The 17,196-nt window shown below is 41.8% G+C and overlaps 1 protein-coding gene across 7 annotated transcripts in view; it reads right to left on the bottom strand.

Annotated features, from left to right (window-relative positions):
• Nucleotides 1–17,196, bottom strand: part of LOC144697282 (SWI/SNF-related matrix-associated actin-dependent regulator of chromatin subfamily A member 2-like) — a 146,788-nt gene that overhangs the window by 17,025 nt on the left and 112,567 nt on the right. For all 7 annotated transcript variants that reach the window (XM_078569235.1, XM_078569277.1, XM_078569269.1 and 4 more), the window contains 3 exons: nt 13,161–13,379; nt 10,946–11,163; nt 9,855–9,960 (listed from right to left, as the gene is read on the bottom strand). In XM_078569235.1, the coding sequence (XP_078425361.1) occupies nt 9,855–9,960; nt 10,946–11,163; nt 13,161–13,379 (543 nt within the window). The remainder of the gene's footprint in view (nt 1–9,854; nt 9,961–10,945; nt 11,164–13,160; nt 13,380–17,196) is intronic.

Below are 17,196 nucleotides of genomic sequence, written 5' to 3'. Positions count from 1 at the left end.
ACTTGCATTTATTCTTGGGATTTTGGAAATATTGCTCAGGCAGAAGTTATTGTCCATTCCAAGTTGCCCTGAGGGCAACAAGTGAAAACCACATGGTATATGCTGAAGTCAATTGTGGTTCAAATCAATGGGTGAAAGTTCCCTCGAGGACATGAATGAATCAGTTGTTTTTGTTAATCAGTTGCTGGTTTCTTAGTCATAATTCTGGAACTAAGCACAAATTACCAGATTTATTCAATTTTGCAGATTGTCACAATGGGTTTTGAACTCTCATCTACTGGGCTGGTTCAGTGTAATAACTATTACACCACTTTATCCTTGTAATTCTTGTATCAACACTTACAACAGAACCTCTCTCTGTAACCTTACATATCTCAAGACGGCTGGAGTACGAAGGGATAAAAGTTATGTTACAGTTGTATAAGGTTCTGTAAGACCCCACGTGAAGTGCTGATTCAGTTCTGGGTATTGCAATTTAGGAAGAGTATATGGACTTGCAGGGGGTGCAGCACATATTCACACCAAGGCTAAATGGATTAAATTTCAGGAGTGGTTGCATTGTGTAGGTTTGTATTCCTTTGAGTGTAGAAGATTAAGGGGGTGATCAATTGGAGGTGTTTGGGTAGATAAAGAGAAACTATTTCCTTTGGAGCGAGAGTCCAGAACAAGGGGACATAACCTTCAAATTAGAGCTAGGCTGTTCAGAAGTGAGTCAGGAATCATTTCTTCACACAAAGTATAGAGGAAATCTGGAATATTCTTCCCAAAAAGCTGAGGCAGCTAAACCAAGTGAAAATTTCAAAATTGAGATTGATAGGTTTTGTAATCCCAGATTAGTAACAGTTACAAAACCAAGAGGGTAGATGGAATTAAGAAATAGATTAGACATGATCTAATTGAATGGAGGAACCAGCTCAAAGGGTTAAATGATTTACACCTACAACCTTTTTGGAATTTTCTGGCAGTTTTGCATCACCCCAATGCTGCAGTCACAATATAAATGCTGTTTGAATTTGTACCAGGGCATTCCTGAATCTTCACCAGGGCACAATTTACACTGAAACCAGCATGGAAGAGATAGAGCTACTCAGCTTAATTTCAGAGTTGGTTCAGATCTTGGTGTCCAATCTACATCAGAAGTGCAATAATGGTTTAATAGTTTAAGTTTTCACTATTCACTTCTGGAATGTTAATGCAATCTAAAAGGAATTAAACAGCACCCAAGGTATATGTAAATTTAGAAAAATGTAACACTGAATTCTATAATTAGTCTAATTTACACTTTCTATCTCATGCATTGGCGTTATCACAATCCACAGCCAAATGACAGTATATTTTTGATCTCTCTCTCTCGCTATAGAATACACTAGTTGCACAATGTCTTCAACAACTTATGTAACCAAGCAATCAAAGCCAGAATTCTCAACAGCACCCTACCTCACAAATGGTATATACTAACCATACACCATTTCAAGAACATAGAATGATTACACCTTCTGATTGCAATTATTTATTTTACATGGTATAATGGCTGTCCTTACAGAACAGTGCATCTTCTAACTTAACATGATCAATCCCACTGTAGACTCACTGTATTTTAAATATGGAGCGAAACTACTGCACTTAGTTGCACAATATAGAATGTGTTAAAAATAATTCTAAAAAGATCTCAACAATATGATACAACTGTGTTTATTTCACAGCAATGTGATGTAAGGAATCATTAATAGTGCTATCAGCAGTATTTACTCAGCAATAAACTTGCTTACTAACACTCAGTTTGGGTTCTGCCAGGGCCACTCAGCTCCAGACCTCATTGGAGCCTTGGTCCAAATGTGGATCAAAGAGCTGAATTCGAGAGGTGAGGTGAGTTGAGCATGACTGCCCTTGACATCAAGGCAGCATTTGACCAAGAATGGCATCAAGGAGCCCTAGCAAAACTGAAGTCAATGTGAATCAGGGAGAAAGCTCTACGCTGGTTGGAGTCATACCTGGCATAAAGGAAGACAGCAGTGATTGTTGAATACCAATCATCTCAGTCCCAGCATATCATTACAGGCGTGCCTCGGGGCAATTTCTTAGGCTCACCCACCTTCAGCTACTTCATTAACGACCTTCTCTCCAACAAAAGGTCAAAGGTGGGGGTGTTTGCTGATGATCGCAGAGTGTTCATTACTATTTGCAACTCCTCAAATACAGAAGCAGTCTGTGCCGCATACAGCAAGACCCGGGCAACATTCGGGCTTGGACTCAAGTGGCAAGTGATATTTACGTCACACGTGAGCCAGGAATGACCATCTCTAACTGGAGAGAATCTAACCATCTCCCTTCGAGGTTCAACGGCATTACCAAAGTTAAACACCCAATCACCAACATCCTCAAGGTTACTGACCAGAAACTTAACTGAACCAGTCATATAAATACAGTAGTTACAAGAGTACGTTGGAGGTTGGGAATTCTGTAGCATGCAACTCACCTCTCAATCCCCCAAAGCCTTTCCACCATCTACAAGGCATAAGTATGATGGAGTAGCTTCCACTTGCCTGGATGAGTGCAGCTCCAAAAACACTCAAGACAATCAACACCATCCAGGACAAACAGCCCACTTGATTAGTCCCACATCCACCACTTTATATATTTACTGCTTCCACCGCTGATGGATAGTGGCAGCAGTGTGTACCATTTACAAGATGCACTGCAAAAACTTGCCAATGCTCCTTCGACAGCACCTTCCAAATCTACCATATGGAAGGACAAGGGCAGCAGATGCACAGAAACATTACCACCTGCAAGCTCCAAACCAAGTAACACACCATTCTTACTTGGAATTGTATCACCATTCCTGCCTTGTCACTGGGTCAAAATCCTGTAACTCCCTCCCTAACAGCACTGTGAGTGTACCTATACCACATGGAATGCAGCGGTTCAAGAAGGCCACTCACCACAACTTTCTCAAGGGCAATAAGCACTGACCGTGCCGTCGATGCTCACATTCTTTGAAAGAATAACAAATAAAACCCCAAAAATCTAAGGCAGCCCAGTTACCAAGAGTTTATCTAATCGTTAAGAAGAGGAGTGAATGTTACCTATGGGACTTGCGTAAGGAAAAGATTAATCATACTATCTGGACGATGGCAATATTGATTAAGGATAACATTGTAGAGCTAGAGAGGGAGGAGGGGTCAAGAACAGAATCTATTTGGCTAGAGGAAGGAACAAAAAAGGAGTAATTACATTGCTTGTGTAGTCTATAGGCCATGAACTAGTGGGAAAGACGTAAAGAAAGAAATTTGCAATGAAATTACAGAGAGGTGCAAGAGTTATAGAATACTATGGAGGAACTTAATTATCTGAATATAGATTGGGTTAGATGTAGTATAAAGGGCAGAGGGGTGTGTGAAAAGGGTAGTCAGGGGTGGGGCGGGGGTTTAGTTCTTGGACATTTGTCTCAGCACACATGACGAGTTACGGAGATGGCATAATGCCAGATGACCCTCACCTATAGACAGTGGAAAAGGTTAACTCAAGACTATTTCAAAATAAGGAATGAGACAGTCAGAATAAAAGTTGAAAGCTCAGAATTCCTTGGTACAATTTCACCATCACTGTTGTGGTGTAATTCTTCTGTGACACAGTTCAATATGACATCAATTCGGAAACAGAAGAAGGCATAGCCTGTGCTGGTAGCACTCAAGGACTCCTAGGCTTTTGAGGGATTAAAAAAATCTTCCATGCTGTCTTCACTGCTTTTGTTAAGTATATATAACATCTTGCTTAATAAATTCTACTTGATTCATAAATGTTGCCTATTCATAATTGTTAGGTTAGGCACAATGGAGGACCCCATTGTTATAAATTTAGGATCTGGAACCTAGATATTCGAATTGAAAGGGTTTCATACCTTAAAATCCCCAAAACCTACAATGAGGGGTCTTTACAGAGTAGTCCTCCCAGTCCCCTAGACTCCCCCACCTGCTTAGTCCCTCCCCCTTCAGACACCATTAGTCCTTCCTCCAGCCTTACTCCTTCCCCGACTCCCTCAGACAACCTTACTTCTTCCTCCAGCCTTACTCCTTCCCCAACTCCTCAGACACCCTTACTTCTTCCTCCACCCTTACTCCCTCCCCTCTCCGCACACCTTCCTCCACCCCTACTCCCTCCCCTTGTGCACTCCTTCCTCCTCCCGGACTACCTCCACTCTCAGCACTCCTTCCCCCCTCTGAACTCCTCCTCTTACACCTCCCACCTCTCTTACACCTACCTCCCCAGTTGCCATCTCCTCCCCCATTACCCCCTCCCAATCTCACCCCGACACCTTCAATCCCTCCCTCCTAACCTCACGCTGCGACACCTTCATTCCTCCCCTCCCAACCTCACCCCCGACACCTTCATTCCCCCCCTCCCAGCCTTTCCCCACCGGACACCTCTTCCTCTCCAAGTCGATCTCAGACCTTCCTCTCCCACCCCTCGACCGTCATCTGTCGTGAGCATCAATGGTGACTTTCCAACTTTTGTGAGCTGCTTCGCAGCAGAGCCATATCCATGAGAATCCACCCAGCATGCCATGCATGTTCCTCCATTGTGCCTTTGGTGTCGGGCTCCACCATCTTCTGCTCCTTGGATTTCTGTAATGTGAGCAAGGCCCTGTCGATAAGTTCCAACTTCTGCACGTCACAGTTGTCAAGACATGTTCTGCACTGGCGGATTTGCCTGATGATGTGGGTGGACGTTCCAGCGGGCTGGCCTTATAACAGTATGCTGATGTATTACAATGAGGTTCCCAACATCCGACGACAGGGAATGCGGCCCGCCATCGACTGGCTGAGCAGAAAATCGTAAACTGGTTTCATGACGTTGTGAAACCGATTTTTGGCCTTCTTGCCATATTGTCCGCTCACGCCACCAAACATGACAGGTGGCAGCGGGCACGGACAATTCCACCCAGAGTCGGAATAAATGGGTCTTTTTTGGAGTGGCAGGCAGTGAAGAGTGGGGTACTGCAAGGACCAGTGCCCGGGCCCTTGCTATTCACAATGTATATCAATGATCTGGATGGGGGAGCCAAATGTAACATTTAGAATAAGAAATAGGAACAGGTGTAGACCATTCGGCCCCTCGAGCCTGCTCCGTCATTCAATATGATCATGGCTGATCCTCTGGTGTTTCAATTTCCACATTCCCATCTAACCCCAATCACCTTTGATTCCCTTGCCTAACAAGAATCTATCTACCTCTGCCTTAAAAATATTCAATGACCCCGCCTCCACCACCTTCTGAGGCAAAGAATTCCAAAGTTTCACAACCCTCAGAAAGAAAAAATTTCTCCTCATCTCTGTCCTAAAAGGGCAACCCCTAAAAAGAGCCCCCTAGTTCTGGACTCACCCACAAGAGGAAACATCCTTTCGACGTCCACCTGGTCAAGGCCGTTCAGGATCTTGTATACTTCAATCAAATCACCCCTCACTCTTCTAAACTCCAGTGGAAACAAACCCAGTCTGTCCAACCTTTTCTCATAAGACAACCCACTCATTCGAGGTATCAATCTAGTAAACCTCCTTTGAACCACCTCCAATGCATTTACATCCTTCCTTAAATAAGGAGACCAAAACTGCACACAGTATTCGAGATGCGAACTCACCAATGCCCTGGAAAGCTGAAGCATAACATCCTTACTTTAATGTTCAATCCTTCTCGTAATAGCCTTATTAATTACTTGCTGTACCTGCATACTAACTTTTTGTGACTCGTACTACAATATCTAGATCTCTCTGCACCGTTCTCCATTTAAGTAATACTCTGCTCTTTTGTTCTTCCTGCCAAAGTGAACAACTTCACATTTTCCCACGTTAAACCCCATTTCCCAGACCTTTGCCCACTCAACCTATCTATATCCATCTGCAACCTCATGTCCTCTTCACAACATACTTTCCTACCTACCTTTGTGTCATCTGCAAATTTAGCTACCACGTCTTCACTCCCCTCATCTAAGTCATTGATGTAAATCGTAAAAAGCTGAGGCCCCAGTACAGACCCCTGTGGGACGCCACTCGTCACACCCTGCCAATCAGAAAAAGACTCATTTAAGCATACTCTCTGCTTTCTGCCAGCCAGCCAATCTTCTATCCATGCTCATATGTTATCCACTACACCATGCGCTTTTATTTTCCGTAATCATCTTTGATGTGGCACCTTATCAAATGCCTTCTGGAAATCCCAGTACGTCTACAGACTCCCCTTTATCCACGGCGTATGTCACTCCTTCAAAAAAAAAAACTCGAATACTTGGTTAAACATGATTTTCCTTTCACAAAACCATGCTGACTCTTCTCTATTGCCATGAGCTCTTCTAAGTACCCAGCTATAACCTCCTTAAAAGATCAATTCTAACAACTTCCCCACAACAGGCATCAAGCTAACTGGCCTATAGTTTCCTGTTTTCTGCCTCCCTCTCTTCTTGGGTAGAGGGGTTACATTTGCTATTTTCCAATCTGATGGAACCTTTCCAGAATCTAGCGAATTTTGGAAATTATCAGGGCATCAACTACCTCATTAGCCACCTCTTTTAAGACCCTAGGATGTAGTCCATTGGGACCTGGAGACTTGCCAGTCTGCAGCTCCATCAATTTGTTCAGTACTGTTTCCCTGTTGATTTCAATTTCACCAAGTTCCTTTCTCCCGTTCACCTCCTGATTTGCAGCTATTACTGGAATGTTTTTTGTTTCCTCTATAGTGAACACAGAAGCAAAATATTCATTCATTTCTTCCATCATTTCCTTATTATCTAATATTGACTTCTCACTGTCACTCTCTAGAGGACCAACACTCACTCAAATTTCCAAGTTTGCTGACGACACAAAACTTGGCAGGAATGTGAGCGATGAGGAGGGTGTTAAGACACTTCAAAGTGATTTAGACAGTTTGAATGAGCGGGCAAATACAGTATAACATGGATAGGTGTGAAGTTATCCACCTCGGTAGGAAAAACTGAAGGGCAGATTATTATTTAAATGTGATCGATTGGGAAATGTTGATGTTCAAAGGGACCTGGTTCCAAATGTCTATTGATAACCACTATTTAAAATAAAAACTCTATTCATAAAAACCCATTCAATAATTTAAATTCCTTTAAGTGCTTAATTCGTTATGAAAACAAACATTCATATTCATAGCCCCACATCAAATACTTTATAACCACTTAAAGCTGTTAGTCAAACAGTAAGCTTACAGGCCCCATGCTGTGATAGTGATAGGTTGTGGAATGAGTTATGTAGCACTAAACCTATAATGATAACTCTCAGGCTTATATCAACAGACAGCTAGTGAAATTGCAAACACTGATTTTGTTTTCAGCTACAGGCTTTTTTTCCCAAAACTTTAAAGAGCTTGGGGATTTAAATGCCATGACAACTTGGCTGTTCCACTGAGTTTATCCACTTTTTACACAAATTCATGTCTAATTTTAACAATCCCAAAGGGCACCTGATCTCTCCCAAATAGGCAACTGACCTCTCCCAAACGGGCACCCTACCTCTCAAAATAACTCCGGCAGCTTTAGACCTTTTGCTCAAATGCCTAAAGCCCACAAGTTGTGTTATGGGCATCCCACTAATAAAAATTGCATCTGCCTTGCAGCTGCCTCCGAGAATCACAGATGTGCAAACTATAACCCACCCCCGTTTCTCCCATAGTAAAAATGGTGGGTGCCGGGTTCGGGGGCTGAATTTCCGGAAACTGGGTTCTAGCACCATTTTGGCTGAGGCGTGGAGGTCTTCCGTCGTTTATGAAAATTCGGGCCTTGGTCTTACAAAACTGGGTATACATCATCCAATTTAATTGTCCAGAGTCAAGACATTGACTGGTACTGAATGATGCATAATCAAAGACAGACATATAATTATATGCTTCGGTGTGAAAAACAGAAAGGCAGAGTATTATTTAAATGGTGATATATTGAGAAATGCGGTTGTACAAAGGGATTTAGGTGTCCTTGTACACCAGTCAATGAAAGTAAAAAGGCAGGTGCAGCAAGCAATTAGGAAGGTAAATGGTTGGCCTTCATTGCAACAGGATTTGATTTCTGAAGTAGGGGTGTCTTACTGCAGTTATACAGGGCCTTGGTGAGACCAAACCTGGAGTATTGCGTGCAGTTTTGGTCTCCCTTCCTAAGAAAGGATATACTTGCTATGGAGGGAGTGCAGCGAAGGTTCACTAGGCTGATACCGGGGATGGGAGGATTGTCGTATGAGGAGATATTGGTTCGACTGGGCCTGTATTCACTAGAGATTAGAAGAATGAGAGGGGATTGAAAGGTATAAAATTCTAACAGGGCTAGACAGACTGGATGCAGGGAGGATGCTTCCCCTGGTTGGGGAATCTAGAACTAGGGGCCACAGTCTCATGCTAGGGGACAGGCAATTTAGGACTCAGATGAGGAAAAATTTCTTCACTCAGAGGGTGGTCAACCTGTGGAATTCTCTACCAGAGAAGGCTGTGGAGGCTGGGTCACTGAGTATGTTCCAGAAAGAAATTGATAATTTTTTGGATTTTAGGGGCATCAAGGGGTATTGAGAGAAAGTGGGAATATGGTATTGAGATAGAGGATCAGCCATGGTCATATTGAATGGCTCGAAGGGCCAAATGGCCTACTCCTCCTCCTAGTTTCTATAATTAAAGGTTTCAGCTGGTAAAATAAAAATGATACACAAGGGGGAAACTACTGATAAGGTAAAAATTAAGGAAGTTAGAATGAGCTGATTAGCTCAATGGAAAATTAAGTAAGGAAATCAGTTTACAGATTGGGGTAATTGTTTAGGGAAAAGTTCAAATAAATTCTCCTCGTATGGAGCTGTATTTTAACTTCTGTATAATCACTGTGCAGAAATGGATAGGTTGTCATGTAGTTAGGGTTAATATATAAAAAGTGGCAGTTTATATAGAGTATTTGGGCTTATAAAGACCCAAGTTCAGAACTGTAGCGTGTTTAGATTCTCAACCAAATCATCTTTTGCAAGTACTCTGCTAAGCACATGTTAAGTGCTATTTCATGTACTGTATACTTAATTTATTATCTATGACAAATGACATAAATGATTAAACACCTTATTGGTTTGAGTGGATAGAACATCTAAATCATAAATAAGACTATCCTGAAAACATTTCAGTCTGAATCTCGCGCAAGTGAAACATAAAGCAAACACAGGTAGCTATCAATAACATTATACAGAACTAATTTAGGCACTTTTAGTTTCAGTTCTTTGTGAGCACAAGTCTTTCATAGTAATTATGCAATCTCACTCGCAGAGAACATTGCCAGAACTGGAAAGATGATGCTGGTGCAATTTGGAGGAGGAGGATAGGGAAAGGAGAAAACAAACAAAATCCAGATCCTTGAACAGTGTAATAAAGTTCATGCAATATCCCGTCTCTCTTCGTCTTTAAAACAAAAAGGAAGGTGGTGCCAAATGGCAAAACTCCTCATTCAGGACATTCCTGCCTCCAAAAAAAAATTCCATATTTCATTCTTGTTTTTACGTTTACAGCATGTAAACTTCTTTCCAAGGCCACTTGTATAACCATTTATTTTTAAAAAGCATCTTTAAAATATCCTTGAAATATTTAATTTTGAATGCAATGTCCTACTCTACTTAAAATTTCTCATGTTATACTGGAAGGTGAAAATTTGCATGAGCTCCTCCCTTCAATTTATCAGAACACAATGGTGATTCCAATCAGTTTTAAAGTAAAATCTGATTATTTGTAAGTCGTTTTAAAAAAAAAGTTAGAGAAGAAAAACATTTTAAAAAAATGTAACTTCTGTTATGTGGCAAATTAACCTTGTTTATGGTCTATCCCACCTTAATTTTTTTGAAATCCACAGGTTTTCTGATTAGCTCGTAGTATTCAGGTAGCTCCTTCCGTGAAGGCAATTGGATAAAAACCTCACTCAACTGTCGGCTCAAGCTAGTTTCAAGGCAAAAGTAAATGAAAATAGATCAGTTCTACACACACGTCACCAATACATTACAAAAACAATTTGTATGAATTCAATTTAAATTCCATTTGTACCTATATCAGACATTCACTTTCTTTCAACTATAAATTCACTTTGCACTGACTGTTACGGTAAAAGCAGCCCCAAATTCTATTTGACTGACTGGAAAATCTTCTCCCTCACCCAATCTACTGCTATTAGTCTCAAAAAATGGTGGATGTATTCAGCAGATGAGACGGCATCTATGGTGGGAGAAACAAAGTTAACGTTTTCAGGTTGACGGCCTTTCATCAAAATAGATGCTGCCTGATTGTTGAGTATTTCTAATATAAAAACAGAAAATGCTGGAAAACTCAGGTTTGGCAGCATCTGTGGAGAGAGAAACAAAGTTAACCTTGAGTCCGTATGACCCTCCTTTAGAGCTCTGGATGCATTGTGAACTGTGAGGAGGCCAGTGATAGGCTTCAAAAGGACATAGACACGCTGGTGGAATGGGCGCCCTTCATATCTCTGCTGCACTGAAAAAAATTGTACGGCTATGGGGAATGGGCAGGGAAGTGGGATTAGCTGAGTTGCTCTTACAGAAAGCTAGCATGGACAAGACAGGCTAAATAGCCTCATTCAGTGCTGTAACCATACTATGATTCTATGACCTCATAATTGAAGATTGCTGACCCAAGAACTGGCCTCTGAAGAGAGCTACAATTAAGATCACTTCAGAAGAAACAATTGTGCATTTTTCATTTATTTCTTATATAATTCAAAGATGGTTGCTGCTTTTTATATTTCATTTAACATTTTCACCAATGCAAGTTTGACATTGGAAACTAATGCTCAACAACTTAAAATACCAATTTATATGCTGCTGGGAGGTTGAATTTTTGGAGCAATTGAAATGCAAATGAGATGCTTTTATTTCAAAAGGTAAGAATCTAAATGTGGAACTGATCTTACCTGTCTCTGTAGTTAATAACTGTATCAATGATTACATTCATCTGTTTCGTGATCCTTGGTGGATTTGGAGACAATTTTTCAGCTGGAGGTCTACCTCTCTTTTTCTTCTTCTTTCCATCGTCTTTTGATGGATCTTTATCGACATTTCTTCTGCGCTTTCTAGCTTTCTTCTGACGTATTTCTTCTTCCATTTCTTCTAAATTGCCGTCTTCAATTGCCTAATTGAAAATGTTACAAGCTTACTGTCCTCTTCAAAATTTTGAAATTAAATTTTTATACACGTTTACTATGAGAATAGAGTTGGTGGTTGCCCCTTTAGTATCTGGGCTTAGAAACTTCACTTTGTGGTAATTTCACTTTTTAAATCATCAGCCTCCTCCAATTATACAGTCCATTCATTATCTTTTATTTTTGTCACCATGCGTTTCAACCTAGGAGAACCAGCAAGAAATGCAGATCCCTCAGGACCCAATTATATTCCAGACTTGATTCTGTTCTACTCCACAAAAATAAACTGTCAAAAGATTACCCCACAAGGGATATTGGATCCTTGATAGTCTCAGTTCACAACAGGTTAATTTATTTCTACCAGCTCTATAACTAATAAATCAGTGAAAATCCTCAAACCTTTAAAATGCAAAGTTGCACATCAGTGATTTGATCCCTACATCATTCCGCAAAGTTCAGGTCTTCAGTTTTAAACAAAGTTTGTAGGAAAATTCTACAGTTCATTCAATTTTTGGGTTTCCAAAAACAATGCTGTTCAAGGTCAAAGATGCAGCATAAGTTAACTATTGTACAACACCATTATGAGCAATTTGTCACACATTTTCCAGATCCCATACTTGCCAAGGCCTTAAACCGTAAATTCAGAGGCTCCCCTCAGGAAAATGGCCTTTTACCTGCCTAATTTCCACATCAAACAATTTGTTCAGTTATCCCAAAGACAACCTGCATCTGGTCTCCTTTAGAAATTTGGTAAAGGTAAGGAAACCGGTGCTATGTTTTCAGAGAATTATAGATGCAAAATAGGAGTGCCAAGGATAGATCTTTGGTAAAACCGGAGGTAACTGTGCAGGAGCAGGACGAGATGTCACTGCAGGTGATCCTCTGGCTACTACTTGGCTGACAAGAATGGAACCAGGCAAGTGTAGTCTCACCCAGTCCGCAGAGGAGAGGCAGTAGAGCAGAATTTTGTGATCAACTGTGTCAAAGCCTGGAGGAAAGTAGAGAAGGGTGAGGAAGGATAGTTTACCATGGTCAAAGCCACATAGGATATCATTTGTGACTTTCATTGGGGTGTTTTTGGTACTATAGCGGGTTGAAACCCTGATTCTGGGGATTCAAACATGGAGTTCTGGGAAGATGGGCAAGGATTTGGGAGGCAAAAGAATGTTCAAGGACTTGACAGCAAAGGAAGATTGGAGATGCAGTGGAAAACAAAGGGGATGCCTTCAACTACCTTGCTTTCCTCCACTACTCAATTATTACTCTTTGCCATTAACATTTTCTCTCACTTCAATTTTTCCCATTCCACTTTCTCGATAGCTACAGGATGGGAAAAACCCTAATGATGCAAAATTTTGACATCATAACCAGTGATCGGGCATCTAATGCATCACATGGATTATACATTATTGTAATTTTATCAAAATATATTCGGAACTTTTGAATTTAACTATGGAAATTTCAAAATATACCCATATCATCTACTTTCCCTGCCCTGAAACAAATTGCACCAAATCTACAGTTCAAACTAGATTCATACATTTCCTATTATTGTTCTTCAGTGTGTATGTGATTTACATCTATCAGTTGTGAGCTATGTGCGGTGAGACCAACTCTGCCAGTCAGCGCTATCAAAGAGCAGCCAAATCTCAAGAGGGTCACATTCTCAGGATTAAAGTGGCAGGCTTTGTGGGGAAGTATTTTGGCTTTTTGCTGTGTTTTTATTTGGAAACACATGAAACTATGTCATTTAAATGCACCTCAAGCTGTCATAATGAAACAGAATGTGACACCATTAGTCTGAAATTACTTAAGTTTCACTGAACAAAATTCCATTCCACACAACTGACCTTCATAAATCTTACTCAGGACAAAATTCAAAAGAAAAAAGGTAAATAAGTGTCATATATACACAACTTTCCATTTGTTCATGAGCCTTTTAACAAAAGTTCTTTATTCTACAAGGATAATTAAATGCATCACCTACCCTTAGCCATTGCTTTTCTGTAAGAGCATCACTATAGTCCACATCCCTGCGCATACGTGAACCTCGCCCGAACATCTTCTCCTCCTCCTCTTCACAAGTCAACCGTTCAACCTCCGCATCATCTTTGACAATCCACGAAGGCAAGTCGTCTTCCTCCATCAGCCGTGGTTTACGTTTTGGATTCCGTGCGTCTTCTCTTCGCCGTTCCAGATCCATGCGCTAAGATTGACGGCAGGAGGGAATGTGGCAATTGTTAATTTTAAAACAACTCTGCAATGCCTTTCTTGTGATTAAATAAAACCCAATATTTATACACTGTTTTTGCATTTATACATTTTTTTTTAAAGTGACTGAGGCATACTATAATCAGAATTTGTTACATGGGGTAGTTATTGGCAAACAATTTTGCTACTTGCTCCTCCTTCGATAATGCCAAAAATTTCATAAAATGTCAGAAGATATTTTTCACTAGATTTAGTTAATTTAAAAAAGCACAGAAGATCAGAATGAGGTCATTTGAAGTCCAGAATGCAAAATGAAATAAAAAATGTGTACATTCTCTGCCCTGAAACAAATTACACCAAATTTACAGTTCAAACTAGATTCATACATTTCCTATTACTGTTCTTGGCGTGTATGTGATTTACAGTGATCAGTTGTGAGCAACGTTTTATTTATTCATTCATGAGGTGTGGGTGTCACTGGCTAGGCCAGCATTTATTTGCCATCCCTAACTGCCCTTGAGAAGGTGGTGGTGAGCTGCCTTCTTGAACCGCTGCAGTCCATGTGGTGTCAGTACACCCACAATGCTATTAGGGAGGGAGCTCCAGGATTTTGACTCAGCGAGAGTGATGGAACAGCGGTCTATTTCTAAGTCAGGATGGTGAATGACTTGGAGGGGAACTTCTAGCTGGTGTATGACTTGGAGGGGAACTTTTAGCTGGTGGTGTTTCCATATGTTTATTGCCCTTGTCCTTCGAAATGATAGTGGTCGTGGGTTTGGAAGGTGCTGTCTAAGGAGGCTTGGTGAGTTTCTTGCAGTGCATCTTGTGGATGGTACACACTGCTGCCACTGTTCAGCAGTGGTGGAGGGAGTGAATGTTTGTGGATGTGATGCTAATCAAGCAAACTGCTTTGTCCTGGATGGTGTCAAGCTTGAGTGTTGTTGGAGCTGCACTCATCCAGCTAAGTGGGAAGTATTCCATCACACTCCTGACTTGTGCCATGTAGATGGCAGACAAGCTTTGGGGAGTCAGGAGGCAAGTTACTCGCCGTAGGATTCCAAGTCTTTTGCCTGTTCTTGTAGCCAAAGTATTTATATGGCTAGTCCAGTTCAGTTTCTGGTCAATGGCAACCCCAGGATGTTGATCATGGGTGTTTCAGTGATGGTAATGCCTTTGAATGTCAAGGGGCGACGGTTAGATTCTCTCTTGTTGGAGATGGTCATTGCCTGGCACTTGGGCTGACAAGTGGCAAGTAACATCCATGCTACACAAGCCTGGATATTATCCAGGTCTTGCTGCATTTGGGCATGGACTGCAGTGAGATCAACTCTGCCAGTAGGCATTATCAAAGAGCAGCCAAATCTCAAGAGTGTCAAATCTCAAGAGAGTCGCAATCTGTGTGTGGAAGCAGTTTGACTTTTTGCTGTGTTTTTATTTAGGAATGCATGAAACTGCGTCATTCAAATGCACCTCAGACGGTCAAGATAAAATGGCATGTGAGTCTGTACACCATGGCCAGAAACCTACCTGTGTTGGGCGGGAGTGAGCGCGGAGCCGATCGCTGCCATTTTACGTAGGCAGGCCAATTAAGGCCCGCCCAGCCTGACACATGGCCGGTAGTGCTACCTGTTCTGGTGGGGAGAGGAGGAGGGAGAGTCAGGGCCTGTGCTTTTTCGTGCATGCATGCGAAAGAGCGTAGAAATCTCCCTGAGGCTCGGAGCTGCCTCAGGGAGATTAAGTTTATAAATAATAAAGTTAAAAATTATTTAGACATGCCCCCTCATGTGACAGTGTCACATGAGCTGGGACATGTTTATGAATTGTGCAAAAATTAATAGTTTTATAAAACCTTCAGGAAACCTCATCCCGCCGTGGATGACGTTTCCTGAAAAATGCGAAGGCCGCTTGGGCTCTTCGCTTTCCCACCAACCTTAAGGTTGGACGGGCAGTGCTGTTAATTGTCTAAATTACTTCGCTACTGGCCTTAATAGGCCTTTGACAGTTCGGCGGGCACACAGCCGCCTCTGGTGTGCGCTGAACGAAAGACCTAAATGATGCGCGATGAAGTTTGTGAAGATAAAATGATTGGTGAAGACAAATGTAGGTCCCTTACAGTCAGAAACAGGGGAATTTATAATGGGGAAAAAGAAATGGCTGACTAACTAAATACATACTTTGGTTCTGTCTTCACAAAAGAGGACACTAATAACATACCAGAAAGGTTGGGGAACACAGGGTTTAGTGAGAGGGAGGAACTGAAAGAAATCAGTATTAGTAGGGAAATGGTGTTGGGGAAATTGATGGGATTGAAGGCCGATAAATCCCCGGGGCCTGATAATCTACATCCCAGAGTACTTAAGGAAGTGGCCCCAGAAATAGTGGATGCATTGGTGGTCGTCTTCCAAGATTCTATAGACCCTGGAACAGTTCCTACAGATTGGAGGGTAGTTAATGTAACCCCACTATTTAAAAAGGGAGGCAGAGAGAAAACAGGGAATTATAGACCAGTCAGCCTGACGTCGGTAGTGGGGAAAATTCTAGAGTCCATTATAAAAGATTTAATAGCTGAGCACGTGGAAAACAGTGGCAGTATCGGACAGAGTCAGCACGGATTTATGAAAGGGAAATTGTGCTTGACAAATCTGCTGGAACTTTTCGAGGATGTAACTAGTAGAGTTGATGAGGGGGAGCCAGTGGATGTGGTTTATTTGGACTTTCAGAAGGCCTTCGACAAAGTCCCACATAAGAGATTGGCGTGTAAAATTAAAGCACATGGGATTGGGGGTAGTGTATTGAGATGGATAGAAAACTGGTTGGCAGACAGGAAACAAAGAGTAGGAATAAATGGGTCTTTTTCCGAATGGCAGGCAGTGACTAGTGGGGTACTGCAGGGATCGGTGCTGGGACCCCAGTTATTCACAATATATATCAATGATTTAGATGAGGGAATTAAATGTAATATCTCCAAATTTGCAGATGACACAAAGCTGTGTGGGAGGGTGAGCTGTGAGGAGGATGCAGAGATGCTTCAGTGTGGTTTGGACAAGCTGAGTGAGTGGGCAAATGCATGGCAGATGCAGTATAATGTGGATAAATGTGAGGTTATCCATTTTGGTAGCAAAAACAGGAAGGCAGATTATTATCTGAATGGCTATAAATTGAGAGAGGGGAATGTGCAACGAGACCTGGGTGTCCTTGTACACCAGTCGCTGAAGGTAAGCATGCAGGTGCAGCAGGCGGTAAAGAAGGCAAATGGTATGTTGGCCTTCAAAGCCAGAGGATTCGAGTACAGGAACAGGGATGTCTTGCTACAATTGTACAGGGCCTTGGTGAGACCATACCTGGAATATTGTGTGCAGTTTTGGTCTCCTTATCTGAGGAAGGATGTACTTGCTATGGAGGGAGTGCAGCGAAGGTTTACCCAACTGATTCCTGGGATGGCGGGACTGACATATGAGGAGAGATTGAGTCGATTAGGATTATATTCACTGGAGTTCAGAAGAATGAGGGGGGATCTCGTAGAAACCTATAAAATTCTAACAGGACTAGGCAAGGTAGATGCAGGAAGGATGTACCCGATGGTGGGGGAGTCCAGAACCAAGGGTCACAGTCTGAGGATATGGAGTAGACCATTTAGGACTGAGATGAGGAGAAATTTCTTCATCCAGAAAGTGTTGAGCCTGTGGAATTCGTTATCACAGAAAGTAGTTGAGACGAAAACATTGTATGCTTTCAAGGAGTTGGATATGGCTCTTGGGGCGAAGGGGATCAAAGGGTATGGGGAGAGGGCGGGAGCAGGCTATGGAGTTGGG

Source organism: Cetorhinus maximus, chromosome 2 (genome assembly GCF_964194155.1).
Source record: "Cetorhinus maximus chromosome 2, sCetMax3.hap1.1, whole genome shotgun sequence".
Classification (NCBI taxonomy): domain Eukaryota; kingdom Metazoa; phylum Chordata; class Chondrichthyes; order Lamniformes; family Cetorhinidae; genus Cetorhinus; species Cetorhinus maximus.
The sequence above is the reverse complement of the archived record's forward strand: the minus strand, read 5'-3'. Positions and strand labels throughout refer to the sequence as shown.